The sequence below is a fragment of the Poromitra crassiceps genome (assembly GCF_964638095.1).
Source record: "Poromitra crassiceps genome assembly, chromosome: 23".
Taxonomy (NCBI): domain Eukaryota; kingdom Metazoa; phylum Chordata; class Actinopteri; order Beryciformes; family Melamphaidae; genus Poromitra; species Poromitra crassiceps.
This window is the reverse complement of record NC_139639.1, coordinates 14,826,981-14,852,218: the sequence shown is the minus strand read 5'-3', so window position 1 is coordinate 14,852,218 and position 25,238 is coordinate 14,826,981. Positions and strand designations below refer to the sequence as shown.

General features: G+C 41.9%; 3 protein-coding genes across 5 annotated transcripts; 1 reads left to right on the top strand and 2 right to left on the bottom strand.

Annotated features, from left to right (window-relative positions):
- Positions 1–9,391: 9,391 nt before the first annotated feature.
- On the bottom strand, positions 9,392–14,360 carry eif4a2 (eukaryotic translation initiation factor 4A2). Its single transcript, XM_083659344.1, has 11 exons — positions 14,318–14,360; positions 13,385–13,436; positions 13,108–13,240; positions 12,646–12,785; positions 12,042–12,210; positions 11,833–11,942; positions 11,396–11,539; positions 10,856–10,993; positions 10,619–10,708; positions 10,230–10,309; positions 9,392–10,146 (listed from the first exon to the last, which is right to left on the bottom strand). The coding sequence occupies exons 1-11, from the start codon at positions 14,344–14,346 to the stop codon at positions 10,002–10,004; spliced, it is 1,230 nt and encodes a 409-aa protein (XP_083515470.1). The 5' UTR covers positions 14,347–14,360; the 3' UTR covers positions 9,392–10,001.
- Positions 14,361–16,335: 1,975 nt separating this feature from the next.
- setd9 (SET domain containing 9) lies at positions 16,336–17,531 on the bottom strand (the record flags this gene model as incomplete). The annotated part of the gene is made up of 1 exon (XM_083659128.1): positions 16,336–17,531. The coding sequence occupies one exon, from the start codon at positions 17,529–17,531 to the stop codon at positions 16,662–16,664; it is 870 nt and encodes a 289-aa protein (XP_083515254.1). The 3' UTR covers positions 16,336–16,661.
- Positions 17,532–18,245: 714 nt separating this feature from the next.
- On the top strand, positions 18,246–24,713 carry dcun1d1 (DCN1, defective in cullin neddylation 1, domain containing 1). 3 transcript variants are annotated; one of them, XM_083658880.1, is made up of 7 exons: positions 18,246–18,298; positions 19,031–19,244; positions 20,133–20,301; positions 21,949–22,079; positions 22,170–22,252; positions 22,374–22,470; positions 24,031–24,713. In XM_083658880.1, the coding sequence occupies exons 1-7, from the start codon at positions 18,296–18,298 to the stop codon at positions 24,105–24,107; spliced, it is 774 nt and encodes a 257-aa protein (XP_083515006.1). In that variant the 5' UTR covers positions 18,246–18,295; the 3' UTR covers positions 24,108–24,713. The 3 variants fall into 3 exon arrangements, with proteins under 3 accessions (XP_083515006.1, XP_083515007.1, XP_083515005.1); XM_083658881.1 differs by having other exon boundaries at positions 23,253–24,713; XM_083658879.1 differs by having other exon boundaries at positions 22,374–22,554.
- Positions 24,714–25,238: the final 525 nt, after the last annotated feature.

The window sequence follows — 25,238 nt, the reverse complement described above, 5'->3', positions numbered from 1 at the left end:
AAATAACCATTTCTCTGTGTCATTATTTAACGACAAGTTCTCTATCTAAAAGAGTTGTGACATTGAGACCTTCACTAGTAGTATAGCAGCAGTAGCTGGAGTTTCACAGCAAAACACCGTTTCAGCATTCTCCTAGACCAGCCATTCCGTGGCTGCGCCGTGAAGGTATTGCAAGTGGGCCGCCTAATCATTTGCAAAACATTACAATTTTCTCCATTGTTGAATGGTACCGTAGATTAATTTGTAATCAATCAATTATTTGTTAATTAGCCTATTGCAGACAGCCCCTCACTTTTAGTTTCTGTGGTGCTAATGGACAGCTCCTTTTATCATTAAAATAAAAAAGTTCCCTAAGAATGCATTATTTGGCCTCCGTACTGTTTACAGTCATATATGGGCCGCAAACATTCTTTTTTGAGATTTTCAAAGGCTTTGGAAAGAAATAGTGAAGTTGATAGGCATCAATTTCACTATTTATATTTGTCTAAAAAGCAAACTCCATGCATGCTGTGCATGTGGTCCATGCTGTGACCCTGAAAATTGCGGGTAGAGGAAATGAAAAAACATCCCACAATGCATTTCTTCCTGGTGGTGTCGTTCAGCGCGGCAAAGCCACAAGAAACGTGGTTAGACACTAACATGAATAATCGGAGTAGTTTCCAACAGCGTCGCCTACTCATAACCACAACAGAAACTAGCACTGACATTACTCTAACGGATAACTGAAGAAGCTTCCTGCACACTATATCCAACCCAGTCTCACAACAGTTTGTGTTGGCAATCACATTGTTTGATGTATTGAATGATGTACATGGACACGGACGACTTTCAAACTCATGTATTTCAGTTGAAAGTCACATGCACTATACGTTGTTTGACATTCGAATAGGCCAGGGTAGGGTGGGGGAACAAAACCCTCATGTCAAACCCTTATCTTTCACACTGGAGAGCCATGTCTAGCAAGTCTACCCTACATTTCAACCATAAGTTACATTTCACTTTTTGTTTTTTAAGCCTAACCCAAACCATATCCCTAAGCTTAACCAAGTTGCTTTAGGTGCCTAAATACAACATAACACAAGTTGTTAACATTTTTTAGGTCGTGCTCATTTGATATTTTCAAATTTGTGGTGGAGACACGTTTTTAGGTCGTGTTCATTTGACAAAGAAATGTCAAAATTGTGTCCATGTACACAAACATCTAGATTAGATTTTCGTGACTGCCACCAGGAACTTCTGTGAAACCATGTTGCAGCCATAGTCCCCATCATCATTGAGACAGCCTTCATCCTCTTTTGCAAGTTCCTTACTTTCATCACCCCCTCAATTTTGGGTGCAGTGCAGATGAATGCACCTAGAATAACGGGCTGAAGCTTTCGTACTATACATAGCTACAAGCATTCAACCCCTCCAGTGTTGTCGCTTCCTCTCCATAGCAACAGTTTGCTGAGCACCTATAGAGAGTGGGTGACTGACAGCGATACACAAGCTTCGTTAATGTTGAACTGCACACGTCTTGTATGAACTCGGTGCACAATTTACTACCTAGCAAATGGCTGCAGGTATGGATTTTGCCCTCCGACTAGTTCATTCTGATGTATATTAGCCTATATTATTATTATTATTTTGGTCTAGGTATTTTCCATCTGAAATGCAATGCCCTGAAGAGGCATTGCTGAGAGAGTCGGTGTCATCCGAGTGTGTGTGATCCAGAGAGAGGCATCTGGCACATTGCTGCCTGCCGGCGCTGTGACGTCACACATGCCTCCCAGAGCCCCTGCTGAAAGGGAGAGACGAGCCCTATACGATCTTCGGGCTGCAAGGTATTCTGGGTATGCAGGCCACGATGGTAGGGATAGTCTCTCCCCCTGCTGAAACTCTAACAACCCCAGGGGAAGCTGGCCCTGGCCTGAACTGACCTGAACCTTCACAGAGCACCACACTCTGTTCCCATGTACTCAGTGGTGGAGGGAGTACTACAATGTCCTACGCCAGTGATTCTCAACTTATTTTTGATATCGTCAACCCCTAATTTATTCCACATTAGAGCAACAGTCGCCCATCCGATGAGGTTTTGTGTATGGAACCCAAATCTGAGAAGATTTTTTATTGTTAGATATGATTTTGTCCAGAATTCCATGATTATCTGTAGAGAGTGAAACAATGGTCGGAAAAGTCATTCTTCTACGTTGAATTGTGTTCACTTCTTGTAAATGAAATAATTCTGAAGTTTCACAATTAGTCAATTTGCTGGGGACCCCCTAGAACCCCCTCAAGGACCGCTGGTTGTCCCTGGACCCCACGTTGAGAATCACTGTTCTATGCAAATAGAAGTACTGTTCCTTTGCTCATATTAAAGTAAAGGTACTGGTGTACAAATCTACTTCAAAGTAAAAAGTAACATTAGCTCATTTAGAATGTGAGTAAATGTTGCTGAGTTTGAGTTTCTTTTTTTTAGAAAAGAGAATGTTGTCCCCCCTAAAGTACAATACGTAAAGATAGTGACTATAAAAATACTGAAAAAAGTAGTAGGCTAAAGCAGCCCCTGAACTGCATTTCAATCATGAGAGACCAGTTGGTAAGATTTAACAAGCAGCTTTATTCAGCAAGTGGCATGGCATGGCAACTACTTTGGCATACGACTCCATGATGACGCCCCTCTTGTGGTGAGAGGGGGGCATCTGATTAACTAGGATAGAGAATACCCCCCCTTCCCCCTGGGGAATTCTTCAGGAGTCAAGACTCGTTGGTGGCGGACTGGGGAGGTGGGTGGGGCGAAACGACAACTCAGTGGAGACAAACAGCCGAGATGCCGGCTGCTGCTATGATTCGGCCAGGGAGGAAGGTGAGCTAAAACCCTCGCTAGGGTGAACTAGGAACTAGGATGAACTGGCGACAACTGACATCATAATTGACGTCATACTTGACTGATGTCACGGGCTGATCAGATATGAGAATGTGGAGGTCTGGTCTTTATGGCCTGAAATTCAATCTGCAGACCACACGTGACTAGTGAAAGCGTTTTGATCAACAATAACCAAGTTAACTAATGAGAACAGGGAATGATGTAGTAGGCTACACTTCTAACCAAAAGCTACAACATTTTGGGGATGTTTATCTTCACTTATTTATCTGTTGTACCAGTATTCTCATTATGTCCTTTTATTGTCATTACTTCTTGTATTATCTTCAATATAATCCTCTTCTCTGTTGTAGCAACAGCTCAATTTCCTCCCAGGGACTACTGAAGTTACATCTCAGTGTCTTAGACACTGAGACCAAAAAATGCCACGCTCTCCTTATTTCACCACAGCCCGCTGTGACTTTTTCTATATTATGTATATTGATGGTACCTCATCCTGAAATGTGATGTGGACAGGATTAGCTGTTCTCCAAACAGCTGCTCTGTTTCCATGGCAACCCCCAAAAAGAGAATAATTCACACAAAGGCTTTAGATGGGGCTCAAAACATGGCCGAAATGGTCTGTGGCTTCATATTGAAACATCCTAGTGGGAATAACAAATAATACAGTCGAGTTCATTTGATTGGCATTTACCTGATTTTTTTTTGCCATGAACTCAGACTGGTTTATTCGTTTTAGATTTCAGAGTTAGAGAGAACCGGAGCATGACATGATCACCCGCTCTCTGTATTCATCAGAACAGAGAGGTATAATTGAATGTCCTCTTCTCTCCTTCCTTCCCTTGGGTGGCTTCACAGAATAATTGCGTTGACTTCTGCGCACAGAGCTGAGACGCTAAATATAGTTTCACCTACTGCATCATGGTCACTCACTCATACATAAACTCAGCATAGGGCCCCATAGGGAGAGTAGAGCCACCCCGTTCAAAAAGTAGGCTACGGTTAACCTCCAACTGTCACCATGCAGGTGAGCCTGGAATATTTCAACATAACAACCACCACACACGGAAAGAAAGAATCAACTCAAATGGGTCAAACCTTGTAAATGATGACAGGTTAAAGGAACAGTTCACCCAAAAATGATTCTGACATCATCCGCTCAACATTATGCCAGTTGAAACACGTGGCGAGGTTTTTCCATATAACACCCAGGGAGGTTGCCAGCTAAGTCGAGAGAAAACCAGTCACCATTGACTTCAGTTGTACTGCACTGAAGTCAAACTTCACCTGTGTTTCAATTGGTATGAGGGTGAGTAGATGATGACAACAGAATTTTCATTTTTGGGTGGACTATTCCTTGAAATGCTAAACAGTGCTGAATTGGTCAGACTACTTTATACTTTCACACACATTTTCAAGCTCCCCCCCAACTATTCTGTTATTCGTTATACATTACAGAAAATGTGGACACTTTTAAATGGAAAATTAAAATACAACCGTTTAGCCTATAGTGTTCCTTGTTTGTGTCTAATTTAATTTAATCTGATATGTATTGTTTATTTTCCACACATTTTATTCTACTCTTAAATATATTGTGTATTTTCTTTTTGTTTGACCTGTCTTTTTCCAGATTCAGATTCTGAAATCTTATTGTCTATCATAAAACATGACAGGAGATTGTCTTTGACACGTGGCTCATAAAAGAGGGGAAAATACACCCCATAAAAACAAATAAACAGAGAGGTTAAGTAAGGTTAACTAAAGTGAGGTAAAAGTAGAGCCTACGTCAAACTTAATGGATCAATGTGCAAATATGATGTGTTTATGGTCTGGGCCGGATTATCCATATATCTCATCGGGTAAGTGCCCGGGGGCACAAGCCAATTTGTCTTGTTTGGTGGAGGAGGACCACACATTCAAACCACAATTATACCTTTATAAGCTGTGTCATATTTTCTTTATTAGCCCTACTCTCTGGTGCATAAATGGTAAGTGGACTGCATTTATATAGCGCTTTTATCCAAAGCGCTTTACAATGTGCCTACATTCACCCATTCACACACCGAGGGGGGCCAGCTGCCACGCAGGGTGCTGGCACAGCCATCGGGAGCAATTTGGGGTTCAGTGTCTTGCCCAAGGACACTTAGACATGCGGACTGGAGGAGCCGGGGATCGAACCACCAACCTTCCGATTAGTGGACGACCTGCTCTACCTCCTGAGCCACAGCCGCCCCGGGGCGAATGCTTACGCTGCCAAAATGAACCTGTGATTGAAGAAAATGCATAAAGACAATATAATCATGATTGGTAAAGGTGCAGTTCACGCATTTTGTGTCGGAAGAGAAAACTAATTCCTCCGAACTGAAGATATGCTGAAAACTACTTCCCCAAATGTGTTCGCCGCAGTCATGTCTTTAATAACTTGCCTGTTGGTTGAGAGATCTTTGAACACAACTTAAATATCTCTCACCCTGTTACTAACATAGTACATAGTTAACATAGTACGTGTTCGCCACAGTCAGGCTTTTCTTAACCCTGACTGTTATTAACTGTGAGGGTGAGAGATCTTTTCAAACAAGTGAAGAACAAAGTGCTGGAGTTGATGCTTGTGGAAAGGTTTTCTCTTAACTGGATGCATGGTTTGTGAGGCTTATAACAACCATTATTTTGAATAGCCTACGCATTGCAATATATTCAGGGGTGGACTGGTCATTGGGACTACCGGGAGTCTTCCCGGTGGGCCGCTCTATCTAGGCCTAGTCTAATCTGGGGCGTAGACACACATAATACAGATTATGGAGGGCCGGTCCTCACTTCTCTCTGCCTCCCAACACACACCTGACCTCACTCTTTCCACAGGCATGCTGTAGGAAAAGTAGCGTGGGTCGACAAATTAGACTGTAAGGGAAAGAAGACTGTTAGGAAATTAACTCTGTTAATGAAATATTGTTAGTGTGTCGTTTCCCAACTCCCGAAAGTTGGTCGTTTATTGTTATTAATTTTAGATTAGGCTAAGCAATATACATTTTGAAACAAAGGGAAGATTATTCTGAAGATGTAATTTAGTGGGCTACATACAGTATGAGTTAGCTAAGAAAGAAAGCGAACAAACTGAAGCTCAAACTGCTCATCGCTTTAAACAGTTACTTTTTTGTGACATCTGTGGTCATTTTCGGCCGCGACAAGCCGACACCCACAACTACAGATAGAAGCACTTCTGCTGCGTGAGAGGTTCTGATGGTGTGAACACCCACAACTACAGATAGAAGCATTTCTGCCGCGTGAGAGTGGTGGTGCGAGCCAAACATAACAACTACAACCACATCTTCAAAATAAGGAATTATCATAGACAAACCTATGAAACATACAAACAGGACTTAACCCTAAGAATGTCACTGATATTGTCATCGTTAAAAGCAGCCCATTTAGTATTAAATATCCTGAAATGTGGACCTTTGCTTTTTTAGGAAAAAACAACGTGCGCACATCCAAGAGAAAAGCTTACAGTTGCTGGGCCAAAGAGTAACTATAAAACAGAGGGAAGTCCACACACTGCGAGGATCCAATCAAAGTTTATTTTATTTTATTTGTGCAACATTTCGATCCAGGATCTTTCTCAAGCAATGAGTCGGAGAGGGAAAGGCATGACTTACATACAGGCCAGCAGTGTTCATGGGGTCTCAAGACTCCTTATGAGAGCTCAGTCTCCATTGCCCCCACATAACTGGAAGCCTGTGCAATCATTTGTGATGCCACCACATTTTGTCGATCTTTCCTGACTGAAAATCCCTGTCAGAAGAGAAGAGAGGTAAAGAAAAGAAAAGGGTAGTGTATCATGTAGTGGTAGTGCATCATGATAATTTAAGTGAAACAGAGAATATATACATTAAACACGAATATGGTCATCAAGTTGACGAGGGGGGCACTTCAAGTGACGTCACCTAGGGCACCACTTTGTGTTAATCTGGGCCTGTTTAACTATTTGGATGGAAGCGTTCTTGTGCAGTAAATGTCCTGGTTGTTTTATTCCATTGCATTTTGTGAACCTTTGAGCTGTATGAACTCTCACCTCAAGAGAGGAGCGCCACCTTACAATGGAGTCATACGCCAAAGTAGTTGCCATGCATGCTATTTGCTAAATGAAGCTCGTTCAATCTTACCAACTGGCAACATGATTGAATTATGATAAGTCTTATTGATACAAAAAAAACATACACAAAAGACTTTGTGCTTTTTTATTTATTTTATTTAACCTTTATTTAACCAGGCAAGTCATTAAGAACAAATTCTTACAATGGCGACCTGACAGCTTTGCCTTTGTGCACAAACTCTGCAAACTTTCACCACATCCGAGTTTGCGAGTCTCACAACAAGTATGAAGTCAATGCTCAGTGCAGCCTGCCTGCAGATGAGGCAGGAACATGCATGTGTCTTACATCTATCCATACAGTGACTGAGTGTGAGTGATGAACAGGATGCACGATATACAGTATCAGCAATCATATTGGTATCAGCTGATGTTAGTAATTTATATATCGGTATCGGTCTGATGAGCAAAGTAGCAGCAATATTAATAGGCTATTGGTTATTGGTATCAGCCAAATATTTTCATTTTGAGAGGAAACAATGTGGTAAATCTATGATTTATGGGCTTTTCCAAATGTTTTGAAAATAAAAAAGTTTTCAAATTCACAGTGTTTCAGTAGGCTATGTACAAAATTTGATTATCAAAGGAACTTGTTTTTATACAGATCATATCGACATAGGTAAATATCAGTTATCGGCCATAACAGCAATGTTAATATCATTATATCTCTAATGACAACCCTAATTCGCACAAGAATTCTCTGTGAATTTATCACATTGTCAGGATTTCTTTTCCTTCTTTCCTGTTTTCTCACTCTCCTCTTGGGAGTTGGAAGTTAAATAATGATTTACTATCATCAGGCCAGCTCTGTGAATAATCTACCCCATATTGTCTTGATACAAAGTGGCAGATATACTCACTCTCACTAAGAAAAAATCAAGAGCATTTTTTTCTTTGCATTTTTTTTATATCATTCGGGCAATAATAACAATCAATTGGAGGATTCTCTATTCTAGACCGAGCAGATGCCCTCCTCTCTCACCACAAGAGGAGCGTCAACTTACCACAGAGTCATTATGCCAAAATTAGTCGCTATGCCATTTGTGAATAAAGCTTGCTTGTTAAATTTTACCCACTGGTCTCTCATGATTGAAATTATTGTATGTCTCTTAATAAAGACTCATGAGTCTGGAGGAACTGAAAACAGTCCTGTGCTGGTTCACAAGGTAAAGACAGGAAACAGATTTTCTTTCATGTGCAAATTTTCCATTAAGCTGTCAGCTGAAAATGTCATATCTTTTATAGCCTATCTTTCTATTGACAAGTAAAAATTATTAATTACCGTAAGTTTGAATTCATTTGGAAAGTTATTGAGATTGATCATTTGTGAAAACGGATTTCCTCAAACATAAAAATATCAATGATTGCTATTAAAGTCTTTCTTAAACATGAATTGTGTTCAACTTTCAAATGTGTTCATAGGCTACAGCAGGGATACTCAACTTGCTTTGACCAGGGGCCACTTCTGCAAAATGACAGGCCAGGAGCCAGTTAATAAACAAACATAATCTTCAGTGGTTTGTAGTCCCCCCCCCCCAATAACAATAAACAAAAGTTGAAATTGTTTCCTCACTTCAAATCAGTTATCAAATATGTTCAGAGTAAATCCTCTTCATAAACAAATAAAGGCTCTCTCCAAAAAGAAAACAAACCAAACATCTCTAAGTTGTGCACACAGGGTAGAAGGGGGGCCAGTCAGCACCCTATCATGGGCAGCATCTGGCCCCCGAGCCGCAAGTTGAGTATCACTGGACTACAGCATAAGTAATTAAAATAAATTGCATACCAAGCAGCAGAATGATTGTTTTCAAAAGGCAAGTTTGTGTTCTCACTCACACCACTGAAGTTATTCCTCAGTCACATTAACATTTTCCCCCTTACAAAATGCATCATCAGGTTGAGTGCTATTGAAATGGAATAAACAGTGCATGGTCCGACTGTTGGCCAGTAGGTGGTGATGTTGTCTAAAAGTAAAACTATGATTGAGATGTAAGAGCCCACCTCTTCTCCATGCACGACCCTCATTGCTTCAAGAGCATTGATCACAAAGTAAGAGCAATGCCTGGACACTGACCTAAAGCCACATTTAATGACAGAAAAGGGGCAGATAGCCATGTTTGCAGGATTCTCAAATCTAATGTACAGGGATGCAAACTCATGGATAGTGAAAAAGATGAGATGCCAGGGCAGACAAAACCACTCAGAAATACTATTTTTGGATGAAAAAGGTGACTGGTTTGTATTCCTGAGAACATCCCATCCTTTACATTTCCAGGCTTCAAATTATAGGATCACTCGACACCCTGTGGGTCCCATCAAGACCAACTATGAATATTACTGCACAATAAAGGACAAGGGGCTTTAATACAGCAATTTTAGTTTTATTAAGACATTCATAATTCTTATGAGAAAACATGAAAAGTACAGGAGAATAGCAATATACTCTGGTAAGGGTAAAACCACGTCAGCAAAATATGGCCAACCAAATGAGAAATTCTGATAAAGTGGGATAAAAAAAAATGATACATATAAATTAACACATTCACAAAAGATAAAAAAGCAAGTGAATCTACAGTATAACATAAGTGCCTCCATTTAGCAGATCCACAATACATCGCACATATGTTAGCATAACATAATTTGCAGACTTTATACAGCACTTATACCTTTTAGTCCACAAGTAAATGACCAAATGGTAGAGAACATCTAATACAAGCATCTTAATTGAACATGGAAAGAAATACCTGATAAGGACCATAATGTTTACAGACTCCATGGCTTTGTAGCTCCAACCAGCCAACTGTCGAATAGAATCTACAACTGTCCGAGAAGGACCACCATTGAAGTCACCTCGCTTTTTTTAACATATCGAATTCCTGATCCAAGGTTTAGCATTTGAGAAGCGCTGCCCCCCCTCCGCCCTCGAATAATATAAGCACAATGCAAGTGGACGATCGCTATCACTGCGTAAAAATATATATATCTCAGGTCTCAAATCAGGTCGGCCACATTCATAGGCATCTCCTCCACGGTTGTATTGTAAAACGTCTCGATGTCCCGAAGGATCCGCTTGTCCTCCTCAGTGACAAAGTTGATAGCGACTCCTTTTCGGCCGAATCGGCCGCCACGACCGATTCTGGGGAGGAGCAGAGGTGAGCAGATGAGATTTTCACACCATATCAATGTGCAGATTTAGGTGCAATGCGTGCCGCAACTTACCTGTGAATGTAATTCTCTCGGTTTGTAGGAAGGTCATAGTTTATGACTAGGGAAACCTGCTGCACGTCAATCCCTCGAGCCTGAGAAGCGCAAAGACGTTCCAGTTATACTTAACTCTTAATTAATTGACACGTCAGCGTAGAACACACAATATTACTATTAGTTTGTAAATGTCGCCGGTGAATAAGTAACAGATTCCTACATTTAGAGAAACCCATTGTGGAGCACAGGCCCTAATCTCCCAAAAAGTGTGACTGCTTGGTCATTTTCAAGACTGTTGCAGAATGAAAACATTTTGGGGTCTCAACTTTCACATCTAAAAGCATCTCAAAAAGGAAAACAGCAGCCACTTTACAGCTTGTTTGTGACATTTCTCCCTCAATACTCACCAGAAGGTCAGTAGTGATCAACACTCGACTTGAGCCAGATCTGAACTCCCTCATGATCACGTCACGCTCTTTTTGGTCCATATCACCATGCTGGGAAAGGTGTGTGGGGGGGGGGGGACATGTTTCGGTTAAGCACAATGTGCAGAAATTACAGATACAAATGTTGTTAAGCACGACAGACAGACCGCATTCCAAGATCCATCTGCAGAGCAAACCCAGCAAGAGAACAGATCTTACTAGAGCAGAGACTGTGAAGTCCCTAGCATGCATCTTCTCCGTCAGCCAGTCCACTTTTCTCCTGGTGTTGAGGAAGATGACCGCCTGGGTGATGGTCAGGGTTTCATACAGATCACACAGAGTGTCCAGCTTCCACTCCTGGAGATGGCCAAAAGCAAAAAATTAAGTCAAGTGATGTACAGTCTTGAGATGAACAGAGCAAAAACAAGTCTGCTCTCTCCGGTATGACGACTAAAAACAGCAGCTCAAGTATAACACAGAATCTCGAGACGAAGGAGACTGGACATTAAGAAAGCGGTCCCTCCTGGTCTCATTTGCGACGCTGTGCCTTTGATCTCCTTCTCTGGTGTACCCATGCTTACACGGCCGCAAGAGCTGAACCCGGAGGCCCGGCTCCTGCAGTTTTAGCAGGGTGCTTTAGAAAGAAGGGAAACGTACGGCCGTCACTGCAGTGACAAAGAGTATAAATTGTATGCTTGTTGGTCCCATATGTGAACATAATTAGTGTGTCGAGTGGTGCGCTTGATAAGAAGCACCCACCTCCCGCTCCACATTTATGTAGAACTGCTTAATACCCTCGAGGGTAAGCTCTTCCTTCTTCACCAAGATGCGAATGGGGTCTCGCATGAACTTCTTGGTCACCTCCAGCACATCTGCTGGCATGGTGGCAGAGAGCAGGACCACCTGAAACAGACAGGAGACTGAATCTTAGAACTTCACAAAAACACGAATGCCTCACATTCAAGTCCAGACCAGATTTGTGGCACTGAGCCTTGAGACAGAAGTCAACGAACATTAAGAAAGAGGTTCGACCACATCCCATTCCGCGCAAATACTCTGCTAGCATCATTGCGTGAAACAGAAAAGTCCAGATCACACAATTATAGCAGAGTTCTGTTAATGCAGAAGAGCAGTTTAAGAATTAAAATTAAAGACTTATCGTCATGTCTGCGCCCCAAAAACAACACGATGCTTACTTGAATGTTTGTGCTCAACTTCTGGAAGATTTCATAGATCTGATCTTTGAAACCTCGGCTCAACATCTCATCAGCTTCATCCAGAACAAACATCTTGATCCATTTCGGTGCTGTGCAGAAACGCAGCCGTTAAGACATAAACATCCACTAATAAATAAGTTCCATGATCCAAATAAATGCGCTCCCACTGCACTGAACACCATACTTACAGAGGTATCTCCTGTTCAGCATGTCAAACACACGTCCTGGAGTCCCCACCACTATGTGAGGGGCCTCGGCCTGGAGCTTCTGCATTTCGTTACGGACATTGGTCCCTCCTATGCAGGCATGGCAGGTTGCCCCCATATAGTCACCCAGAGCCAGAATTACCTTCTGGATCTAATTGGTGGGCAGAGGAGGGGGGAAATAAACACTAGTTAAGGGCAATGTTCAGTATTAGATAGTGTAACATGACATGCAAAACATTAAAACATTGAGTGATCAGTAAGAAATATGTAGAACTCTCCATTGCATTGTCAGTCCCGAAAGATGGTATGCCATCATTTCACTCAAGTTTTCCACACCACAACATAAATCATTTAATACGTCATTCAAAAACACAATAGTGAAGCCAGGTCACCTTTTCAGACCAATGCAGCCATGGACAGGGACTACACCAATCTTAATAGGATCCTTTTGGGTTTTGCCTTTCACATTTTCAGAATATTGAAGTAAGTTTTGAAAACGGTACCTTAGTTTTTGAGTCACTGTCCCCAATATGCCGCTTAGGTCTGAGACACAGTTAAGTTAATCGTGACCTCAGGAACAGCATACCTGCTGTGCCAGCTCTCTGGTGGGAGCCAGCACCAGAGCCTGGGTCTCCTTCTGCTCTATGTCCAGCTGTTGCAAGATAGAGATGGCAAAAGTGGCTGTCTTACCAGTGCCTGACTGGGCTTGGGCAATGACATCATAGCCTACAAAGAAACAAAGATTGCGATTAGGAGTGAAACGTGTTAGAATTTCCAACTAAAAAAATCAGTGTTGAATGGAAATATGAGAAATGTACAAACGCCAGCCAACCTCCAGTTTGCGGTGCATTAAGGTTGCACTTTGGCATCTGAGCAAGAAATCCATTCACTATATTTTCATATGCTACTAAGTTGGGTTATGAACAGTTTGAGTGATCAGTGGAAAAAATATATTATCCCCATGGTTGGGTAAGTCCCGAAAGATGGTAAAGCATCATTTCACTCAAAGCATGAAACCTATATCCTGAATACACGTTGGTGTCCATACCTTTGATGCAAGGAATGATTGCCCTCTGTTGAATGGCAGATGGCTTTTCAAAACCATACGCATATATTCCCCTGAGAAGAGTCTCCTTCAGGTTCATGTCATCAAAGTTATCTGTAATCTCGTTCCAGTTGCTCTGAAGAAAAGAGACGCAAACTAGTGAGTCAAAGCGTTGAGTAAACGCATGTACAAACTCCATATTGAATCAGCGATTAATTTTTCCATTTACAGCTCAGGGAAGGAAATTCAGTGACATTGTCACTTTTGGCGTTGTGCTCACCTCGATGACACCATCAGGCTCCATTCCCTCTGGCCCCCCATGGTCTCTATCTCTTGAAGTGTTAAAAGAAAAAGATTGGTCAGCTTTTATTGAAATCATATTCACTTCAAAACAGAGGAAGGGGCCTGGCATTTCGCCTTCAACATGCAGTCAATCGTACCACGTGTCAAGTTGAGAAGGATGCGGTCAAACAGTAGGCCTAAATGCCACCATTTCACGTTTACTCGGAACGTGAAGTGAAAGCACCGAGGTTACGCCCAAAGCATGCCGTTACAGGGTGCTCGCAGAGCGCACGTGTCAAATTCCAAACTCGGGGGTTGAGTAACGGGTCCTTGGAACAAGCCTCCTTATGTAACCCCGAAAGGTTTTCGGACCTAACGTTACTAACACGCCTACATTCGTTTAAATCCTAGTATCAAGCAATCAATCGGCATTAACATTTCCAGCATGTCCCAACATGGAGCTGTGCTTCACTGTTAGCCAATATGTCGGCCAGTCGGACTCGGGCCTGTGCAGCCAACGGAGGTCTCAACAACTAGCTTAGCTAGCTAACGTTCGGCCATGCACTGCTCTGGCCTGGTGCTATTGCCAATATTGGTAACGTTACCTTTGATTCCGACCGGGATTAGATGGCGTTAGATGCGGGTTAAAGATTGCATTGCGGTGTTGTTATCTAACAATGTATGTTGAAGTAAACGCATCTCAGCTAAACAACTTTGATTTCCACATGAGGATTAGCCAGGACACGTAGCTAACGCTAGTTGCACAGCTATCGTTAACATCCATCCAGCTCACCGTGGCTGGGGCCTAGCTAAATAAGGCTAAGCCACCATTAAAAACCAGCATGGTACATAATTCATATTCGAGCAAAACGTTAATTTATACCTGCAATCTGTAAATTGATTAGTAAAATAACCAAAAAAAGGGGGCTACCTGTTGTAATCAGCAGAATCGCTAGACATGATCCGTTCCCAACTTCGGCATGCGACTGGAAAGATCCGTGAAGGCGATGCCAACTGCTTTTATATAGCCGCACTATTTTCACCGCTGAACTTACAGTCAATTTGGTCAACAATATGTTGTGACTGTACTGATCAAAACTGTTTTAAACTTATTTTATGTTATTTATTATCTGCCACATGTACATTTCAATAACCGATACATGTGGAAATTAATTCAGACTACATTAGCGGAAGGATATTGCCGTAATAACGGGTGCTTGGGCTGCTACAGAGTCTCTGACAGGTCAAAATGAGGCCTGACAGGGTTGTGGCAAATTTTGTGTAGTAGGCAACATTTACTGCTCTCTAATTAATAACTTGTTACAGAGAAAGTTGAGACTGACAAAAGGAAGGGTGCAATCAATTGCTCATCATTAGATGGTTAATTTAAGCAACATCATTTCATTTTGTTGACATAGAGGTTTACAGAGGGAATTTTGGACATCCTTTATATCACTCCATACTGTCAACAGTGAACTACAGTCATACATACATAGAGTACACAGATAGCAATGGCACGTTGGCACAGCGGTGGCTCAACGGGTAGGTGGCAGAACGTTGGGAGCCAACCACGGGCGCACGTCATTATGGCAGGTGGCATCACGTTCCCACAACGTTGGAAACAGGTTGGCTTACACTTACAGTGTACTGTAAACAGTCCACTGCACGCAATTTAATTATTTGTATGTTAATATTACTTACTGAAACTTCTTTAAACCGTATATGGCAGTGTTATGTCCAAATTTAACTATTTATGTGAGATTGAAAAAAAAACATCAGCAAAGATTCGAGCCTGATATCTCCGACGTGGAAGCAGAGGTGCCTTACCCACTGAGCTATTTGTTCATTGCAATTTAATTTAGCATGGTGAATATATATAGCTTTATTGCGACTTCAATGGCTATGATTATGTTTTTAACCATGGTAGGCTACTTATATGATGATGCAGAAATATATTTTACATAATGTATGTTAACATTTGCTTCACAGTCTGTCACTTGCCGAAGTGTCCTCTCATTTTTACCGAGGTTCAGTACAAGCCACGGCACAAATCTGTGTCGGTAGGACTTCCATTTGTTCTGAAATCTTTTGAGAGTGGTTCTGAACTAACCTGACGCTGCCAGATGGACGGTTTTCACATTACATTTCACTAAACCAGTCGATTACGTCGAGAGAATCTCTTTTGATCTCGCGAGGTTATCCATCTTGCAAGCAAGGTTGGTTCTGAACATCCAGTGCGATGTTTGATAGGAGAGAGTAGCCTACATACAGCTAGCAGTATTACACCGGAGTCACGCCCGGTTAGTTCTATTAAAATAAAAGCACATTTTATTTATATATTATTGGAAATGTATGCAAATTACTGCATATTTATGCCTAATTTCCACAATTAAAAGTACAATTTCAGACAATTTTAATAATTGTCTAATCAACTGGAGACGTTTCATAGTGATGTAATGTTACCCATATTCCCCTGTAGTGTCTGTTTTGGATCATATTTAAGTAATTTTGAAAACTTTCTCTATGATTCCTCAAGACTCCTACCTGGGAACATATTTAGGACACAAAATCCATTGAGTTTGGTTATGTTGCAATTAGTGAGAGGTTGACCCACATTATTACTGTAGGCTACTACTACATGTGATTTTACAGCATCTGATCAAACCAGAAAGGAGGAACTATGTATGTAGTCTTTGGTTGAAATGAAAACCTGTGGACTCTACCCCACCCCACAGCACATACTAGTTTGACACCCCTGCCATAGCCAATTGTTTTCCAGCACAAGAAGACTGTACATGTATTACTGTAGGCTACATTCACATGAATAACAATAAGTATTATGGGGAAAGAGCATACGGAAAGAGGTAGGTGAGAGCAAGATTTATTTAATCTTAAAATAGTTTATTGTTCACTGTACAGTATACAAAAATACAATTCATTTTACCTGACTGTTTTTACTTTTATTATTGGGTGTACAGATGCAATAATAAATCAAATGTTTTTAAAGATTAACTCCTACCACTTGCCTATAAGCATATGGATTTCACCTTATTATCATCCAGCATAGACAAAGTAGATTGTCAAGTCAGCAGACAATTCAGTGCAAATTTTCATAGTGAGATAAAGCAACTCTTGAAAACATGGCTAGAACTTCAAAATGTACTGTACAAGAACATTCTACTCAGAAATTGCACAATACATAGGCCTACAGTAGCCTAGTTTCTGAAACCAAATAATATAATAGTAGTGTTTTCCAGCAGTTGATCTAAAACAAATTAGTGCACAATGGTGTAGTAGTTGGAGAAGAGTTCCTCCCCTGCTGCGATGTCTCTGAGAGACACCAGCACCACACACCGCACGGGTCTCCCCGTGTCATGGCTGTAGTTGACGTTAGGAAGGTACCGGCGGAACTCCAGGGGAAAGGCGTCAGGCACGTCGTACTCCTGGTAGCACACGTTAGCAGAACGCTCGTTGGAGCAGTTGTTCACGTACTGACCCACGGCCAGCGGGTTGTGTGGCTCTGTGGTCAGCCAGCTGGTGTCACTAAGCATGAAAGGACCCAGGCGGTCCCTTCCACTGCACGACTTGTAGACTATTTTGGAGATGCCTTTATCATTGCCGTCAATCAAGACACCGTCAATGCACCGAAACACAAACGGGTTTCTGATGGACTGGAAGAAAATGGGCTCATACACCCGATAGACCGTGCCTGGATACATGGCAACTGTAGTTCCTTTAGGTACAACGCCCCTGGTGACAAACACGCCCGTTCCTGCAAATGGCAACGTGCTAGGCCTCCGTTCGAGGCAGAATTCCATAGATTGTAACATGGCATCCAGGCCGCCCACTGGTCTTCCTCCATATTTCTCCTCTTTGTCCCTTGCTCTTCTGGGATAGTGGGTTCCATGATTCAGACCCAGGGCCTCTCCGTGCTGCGGTGTGATGTCTGTCCCGAGCAGGACTCTGAAGAGCCGCAGCAAGCTGTGCGACACCTCGTCATCTGGGAGCAGCTTGTCCTTGGAGCGCTCTGTCACTTGCCGAAGAGTCCTCTCATTTTTACCGAGGTTCAGTACAAGCCACGGCACAAATCTGTGTCGGTAGGACTTCCATTTGTTCTGAAATCTTTTGAGAGCGGTTCTGAACATCCAGTGCGACGTTTGATAGGAGAGAGTAGCCTACATACAGCTAGCAGTAAGCAGCTCTAGCAGTATTACACCGGAGTCACGTCCGGTTAGTTGTATTAAAATAAAAGCACATTTTATAGCCTACACAAGGGTCATTATTACCTCCCAAAATCAAACCTGCCAATATGTGATAAAAACGTTTTTGAGTTTCTGAAAAGACTTGTTCTGCAAATTAATATAAATAATTTACATTACTATCCCATGGTGGACACTCTAAAGATGATGTGCCACTTCCTCTTCTCCCCTAGTATACTCCCTCCACTTACTCTGGAGATGATGCGCCACTTGTTCTCTTCTCCCTACTCCCACCACTTCTCTTCTTCTTTTTGGTGTTTTATGGCAGTTGGTAACCATAATGTTAACCACTGTTTCCCTACCGAGAGCTTACCACTTATCACCTCAGCCCCCAGTTGATCTTGAGAATTGCTCGAGTGACATCACTGATGACATCACAATTACTCAAGTGACATCACTGATGCAATCACAACTGCCAAGTGACATCACTGATGACATCCTCACTGATGACATCACAATTGTGACATGCATTGCCACCACAGACACCAATAGCCAATTTTAACTCAAAAGAGAAGAAGATTAGGAGATTATTTTAGCTTTTATTTTGAAGAGCAATGCTAAAACCGGAATGATTGTTCTACAAAACCCTTGTGAGCTTTACACGCGTTAGCCAGCTGGATGGGAAAAAAGGGAGTCGGGCAAATACAAACATGGTAAGAAATAGATGCGTTTATTCTTTTGGGGAGATGCACATGTACATACTGATTACAGTTACTTGAGCTAATACTTATTGGTGATTAATATCATCAAGAACTAGCTCAAATGACCTTATATCCTCGCTAAATAATAAAAACAAAGGTAGCTCTCTAGCCAACATTAGCTAACTAGCTAACAGTAAAACTAGCTAGCTAGCCTAGCTTGCTAGTTAGCAAATAAACTGACCAGCAGGATTACACTGCAGTAACGTCAGCCATTAACAGCTGTTGACTGGATTGCGATTGCTAGTTGAATGTTATCAGAATTGTTGTATGATGCCAGCCCGCCAGCTGACAGACAGTCAGACACCTATGCTAATCGGTCAATGACACAAGCTAGTTGTCATGATAGCACGCTGATGCTAGGTTGAGTGGGTGATGTTTTGAGGCGAGTTTCACCCTTCTGCAGGTTATATAACACTTACCTGTTTGTTGCACCTAGCCATAACTGGTACTTATTACTTATCAGCAAAGTTGCACATTTTATCTGGTCAGAGCCACGTAGTGACATGCAGATTTCTGTTGAAATATCATTCAAGCTATGCTTTCACCCAATTTGGCAACTGGGTAGGTGCTGGACTCACACTTGTCAAGGGGGTTTCTTTCTGCTGAGGCTGTTCTCTTTCAAACTAGTCTGAGATCCTTATGCACAAACATTATTTGAGTTATGTTGTGCTTGTCTTTGTACAGAACAAGCTGAAGTCCTCACAGAAGGATAAAGTTCGTCAGTTCATGATCTTCACACAATCCAATGAGAAGACTGCGTTGGCCTGTTTGTCACAGAATGACTGGAAATTAGACGTTGCCACTGACAACTTTTTCCAAAATCCAGAGCTCTATGTTTCAAATCTAAAGGGAGCCTTAGACAAGAAGAAGCTTGAGCAGCTGTACAACAGATACAGAGGTAGGTATTCACATAAATACAATGTTATTAAATATGATATTATTACAATACTCATTCCATTTGTCATGTCAATTTGTCATAGGAGAATTATGACATGATGTGCCCCTGGACCTGGATGCATAAAAGCCTCTTCCCCCGACATCTCACACTCACACACACACACACACGCACGCACGCACACGCGCACACACACACACACACACACACACACACACACACACACACACACACACACACACACATATAATTAAGGTCAGAATAGAAACTAAGACGTGCATGCCCCTACATCTCAACAGGATTTACACCACAGCCAACTGAACACTCAAAGCCAACAGCACAATAACAAATACATTTACGGTACCTGTATCTCGATACAGAGTCCAAAATTAACTTTTTTGTCAACCAGCCAAATGGCCAGTGAATGTTAAAATTTTACCAGCTGCTCAATAGATTGCCATTGTTTTTCTGTCTGGTGAGTGAAGCAAATCTAGCAACCACTGACATTTTACCACTACCAGCATTTGGCTGGTGGCTGGCCTGGTGCTAATTTTGGACCCTGTCTCAATAACACAGGATTTACAGTCTAATTGTCCATAAATGTATGGAACATTTTGTCAAAAATAACGGCTTGGGGCCCTGAGGGATCATTTCGCCCCAGGCCTGGGCAAGATATGTGGTGGCTCTGCGAAGAGGCTTTGGGTTATGGGCACATGGGCCTGGTACGTAGTCCTGTTGGGTAATACGTCCCTGCAATTTGTTATAATGCAGGAATAAATCAGCGTGTATTATTGGAAAAAAGAAAATAAATGCACTTTTTTATGGTGCATGCTTTCCTCTTTTTTCTAATCCAATTATCAATCAATGTGCTCTTCTCACTGTTACCCTTAGATCCTCAAGATGACAACAAAATCGGTATTGATGGGATCCAGCAGTTCTGTGATGACCTGGGCTTGGACCCAGCCAGTATAAGTGTGCTCCTCATAGCGTGGAAGTTCCGTGCAGCAACACAGTGCGAGTTCTCCAAACAGGAGTTCATGGATGGCATGACAGAGCAGGGGTGAGCATGCAATTTCAAAATGCTAGAAACAAGAAAGACAACACTCCCTGGGACCTCCCCCATTCATTTTTTCAGACATCTAGAAAAATCCTAATAAAAAGAGTTTTACTTGATCTAACCAAGCAATTCAGCTACTGTATATTCAGAATCAGGAGAGCCCCCCCCCCCCCCCCCCCCCCCCCCAAAGAAAATAAAAATAAGTTCTGTCAGGTCCACTATAGCAAAAAAAAAAAAAAAAAAAATATTAGGCTATCATATATGCAATATTTATATTTGGTGGTATGGCTCTGTTCTGGGAGCTAAAAGCGAGAAACAACGGACGTTTCAGCCGACAGGCCTTCTTCAGCGTTGAGACACAAACCTGTGAAAGGACATTTAGTGTGCTGGATTTTTCTTGCTTTTAGACATTGCTTTTGCCTTGCACCTGAGTGTTTATCGATTCTTTGAATGTGCTTGCTACTGGTGAGGTTGGACAATCTGTTCTGGGAGCTCCCTGCCCTTCCATGTGCTTACATGATCACTGTAGTGAGCCAGGCGCAAGCCAAACACGGCGTCATCGCGCGTCGGGGGCGAGGCCTCTGCAATCGCTCGCGCGTACCTGAAGATTTTTCTATCAGCGTGCAGCTCCCAGGGCGCACTGAGAGAAATGAAATGGAAGAAGTAAGTCCACAGAGCTGTGTCTTGACCACATTTCCTGGCCCATGTGGTAAAACTTTGATTTGTAACTGTTCATTTTTTGTCATTTCAAGTTAATGTGCTGTGTTGAGAGAGATAAAGCAGCACAAAGTAGTAGGCTATAGGGCTGAGAATGGAAACGCCTATTTTACATTCAGTAAAAACAAGTTTGGTGATTCTATTCATGTTGCTGATACGGTCGTTTCAGAGTGAAACCGCAGTACTGCACATAATGGCTTTTCATTGTCCCTTTTCATGGGCAGTTTCTCACTTATCACTGTGCAATGTAACATGAGCATCACTTGGCTGCAGCTCTGACCATAACGCCTCGGTGCCAGATCGTGCACGATCTGCGGAGGTCTGCCTCACGGTGCCGCGCTCGACTATGTCTCGGCCTTAAGGCAGGACGAGCAGCAGCAGCAGCAGCTTCTGGGAGCTTCCTGCTCTTCCATGTGTGGAAAGCCTGAGGCAGGAAGAGCAGCAGCAAAGACCCCCAGGTACAGAACAGAGCAAGCAACAATGACAACAGAAAATGACATTGTTTTAAGTCAGACACAGCATGAAAGGTGGAGGTGGGTTACAAACGGCTTGCAGAGAAAGCTGAAAAAAGAAGGTGGAAATTAAGCAGCTTTAAATAGATCGCCCTGTATGAGATTTGCCAATTGAATGCCTAGAAAGAAACCAGCTGAGCCATCAGCTGATGTGGGCTGGGTTTGTGAGCTTTGTTTTTTCCTTTTGGTCCAGGTGAAATGTTTGAATCTATGGTCTCTCCTGATTCTGAATATAGCTGAATCGCTTTGTTTGACCAAGTAACACATTTTCATAAGGATTTTTCTAAACGTCTGGGAAAATAAATAGAGACTGAAATCCCTTAGGTCCCATGTCAAACCCAGAAGAGGGCGTGACTTAGGCACTCTATACTGTATATATGTTTCTACATTTTCCTGAAACCTGCTCTCTATATTTCCTCAGGTGTGACAGTATAGAGAAGCTAAAAGCTCAACTACCAAAAATGGAGCAAGAGTTAAAGGAGCAAGGGAAATTTAAGGACTTTTACCAGTTTACATTTAACTTTGCTAAGAATCCTGGCCAGAAAGGTTTGGGTAAGGATATTTCATGTGTCTTTGCCCCCATTTATGCGTTGTCTGTTAGACAAACTATATTGACTTAATCCATGTTTTTGTTTCTGTTAGACCTAGAAATGGCAATTGCATATTGGAATTTAGTACTGGCCGGAAGATTCAAGTTCCTGGACCTGTGGAACAAATTTTTAGTTGTAAGTTAAGTGTTAATAGCTCACTGTTTTTACACTTGAGTAAGCGAGTTCTCTAAATATGCACACATGTTTCTCTTGATGCTGCGGTGACTTCTCTCTCTCTACTCCTCGTGTTTTGCAGGAGCATCATAAAAGATCAATTCCCAAGGACACATGGAACCTCTTATTAGACTTCAGCACAATGATCACAGATGACATGTCCAATTATGATGAGGAAGGTTTGTACTGTGTTACTGTTTACCCTGTTTACCCTGCTGTTACTGTTTACCCTACAGATGACATGTCCAATTATGATGAGGAAGGTTTGTACTGTGTTACTGTTTACCCTAGTGTTATTGTTTATCCTAGTGTTACTGTGTTACTGTTTACCCTAGGCTGAAGAGTAATCCATTTGTCACGGTTTGGGTGCATGACAAGGGGTCTCCCAATAAGGGCGTATTCACTAGGGATGGGCAGGAGTACTTGTTAGACAACTATTCGAGTAACGTTTCTACCATTCGAGTACTCACAGTGTAACAACACGGGGAAATCCCTGATGCAAATGAGACAGACACACATCTTCATAATGCAGGTCTATGTGTGAACAGGCCCTACACAGCAGATTACCCCTGCTCTATCGTTACCATAGTAATATATATTCTTACAGGCCTATAGCCTACGATACTTTAACGTAGCCACACTTTGGTTCTGCTTGTTTCCCCTCTGACATGTAAAAAAGGACGCTAATATTAATTACATTAATAAACGAGTACTCGATTACTCGTTCATTAGTTAATGAGAGTACTCGAATATTGAAATTACTTAAAATGCCCATCTCTAGTATTCACACAGGATCAGGCACTGCGGTGATTAGCGGAGTGTTGCGCAGCTGTGGGAGTGTCGCTACGTAGCCATTTTTCTGACATCATATAGTGAACTTTAACCCCACCCAATCCAGAAGGTGAGAGCGATATAATCCCAAGAGACTGCACTGCAATTAACGCCTTTGTACTCATGGCAGGGTTGTACAGCACTGGAAAGGTCATCACGGCGGCAATCAGTCTCACTCCCATCTTCATAATTTCTTGGTAAACCTTTGCAATGGTACTGGGAAGTTTTTTTCCGGGTGGAATGCCAAATATTGCTGTAAGTGGGTTAGGAGCAATAGGCATGTTTCAGGCATCCTGCAAGGTTTCAATTTTTTTGCCCAGTTAATCTAGTAGTCTGGGACAGGACCACAACATGTGCATGAGGTTAGCAGGTGAGTGTTTACATGTTGCTAAATTAGCATTGGTGTGTAGTGGATTCTGTGCAAAATGTTTAACTGTAACAGACCATGCCTTGCACAGATTGAAGATGAGTGCACCAGGTCAAGAATGTGGTTCCACTGTTCTTCTGGAAGTTCAGTACCTAGATTCACCTCCCAGGAACTTTTTATTTGAGCAAGGAAGCCCGTGTTGAAAGTGTTTCTCCAAAAGTTGATTCAACTTTTCGCTGCAGGACCGCGCTGGCGTCACAGCAGCCTAAACGCACTACTCCTATTAAAGTGAATGGGAGAACTGGCGTTTTCACCGAAGAAGCCTGAGTCTTTGTGAATCTGGCCTAACTATTGTCCCATCTGTGAGCCATAATTATTCCCCTTCCCTTTATAAACAAGCTTTTAGGTGAAGTGCTTCCTCCCCGAATATAGCGTCACACAGTGTTATGGTCTGTTAACAACAAAAAGAAGCATGATTGACTTCATCCAGGTTGTGAAAACTCCAATTTTGTAATTTTTCCTCTTTCCATTTTTTGTTAAGGAGCATGGCCAGTCCTTATTGATGACTTTGTGGAGTTTGCGCGGCCACACATCGGGACCAAAAGCACGGCGGTCTAACGGCCGACCTCGCTGAAGGAACGTCCATAATTATGAGGATTCTACGCAACAAAAACAAAACACACAACAAAGGTGAATGGAGAACAGGGGGACCGCACTGAGCTGAGATCTACGTTGCCTTTTCAACCCTCAGGACTGAGATGTTTTACACAACAGAGACTTTATATATATATATATATACTATATATATATATATGTGTGTATGTATATATATAAAAAGGCATATCTCTTCGTCGGTCGACTTGTGGTGGTTTGGGGCTTTTATCTAAAGTATTGGGCTTTTTGTGTGTACTCAAGCCAACTGGAGATGAGTCACCATCTTGGACCATGCGGTTCCTGTCCCAGTGTTTAGTTGATGTGGTTGGGCTTTGCTCAGAAGCACCTAGATAGACATACTTTTGAATCGTAATGAGGGAATGTCGTTCTTTAAAATAATGAATTTTAATACTTTTGTGTGCATTCCTGCTATGATTTTTTTTGTTTTATGAAACATTTGTGTGACAGATCAGTATAAAAAAATGATTGTAATATTTTTTGTTTTGTTTTAAGCATAATGCTGTTCCACACACACAAATGTATAAAGATAAAATAAATGTTTCAATTTGGTATCTCTTTAATGTTTCCAAGCCTCTTTGTGTTTCTATACAATTTTTATTTATTTTTGATAATTGTTCATGGATGTCCTTTGTTGATACCATTCAATCTTACTGGTTTGTTGTTGAATAATAGTTTAATGTCCAAAGTATGGTTTAAGTTGCAACATGTCCTCCAATTTATACGCCCAATGAGGTCGTAATATTGCAATACGACCATATAGCATGTCCAGTTGGAGGTCAGGCTGCAACAATAATATGTTTAATTTGTAATGCACTTTTCATTAAAAAAATAACCCCATAAAAGAACATAAGCTACATCAGGGGGTTGATTAAATAGGGGGTAATAACCTGATTAAAAAGCAAAAGGAATGTTTAGGCATGAGGAGTGATAATTGGTTGGTTTTAGGCATGATGGATAGGGCGATTGGTGGGTGAAATAGGGTAAGCCAATGAGACGCAATGTAGGGCGGCACATGCCTTCGACATCCGGGGACGAGGGCAGATCGCCGCCTACAAACCAGACTGCGTGGTTGCT

What these genes read in the sequence shown, in the direction of transcription:
- eif4a2 (XM_083659344.1), bottom strand. Translation starts at nt 14,346, where the DNA reads ATGTCTAGCGATTCTGCTGATTACAACAG. An exon ending in ACATAAATGTGGAGCGGGAG is followed by an intron (nt 10,994 to 11,395) that starts GTGGGTGCTTCT and finishes GGCCATCTCCAG; the next exon opens with GAGTGGAAGCTGGACACTCT. An exon ending in ACTTCACAGTCTCTGCTCTA is followed by an intron (nt 10,709 to 10,855) that starts GTAAGATCTGTT and finishes CACCTTTCCCAG; the next exon opens with CATGGTGATATGGACCAAAA.
- dcun1d1 (XM_083658879.1), top strand. An exon ending in GCTGTACAACAGATACAGAG is followed by an intron (nt 19,245 to 20,132) that starts GTAGGTATTCAC and finishes TGTTACCCTTAG; the next exon opens with ATCCTCAAGATGACAACAAA. An exon ending in GATGGCATGACAGAGCAGGG is followed by an intron (nt 20,302 to 21,948) that starts GTGAGCATGCAA and finishes ATATTTCCTCAG; the next exon opens with GTGTGACAGTATAGAGAAGC.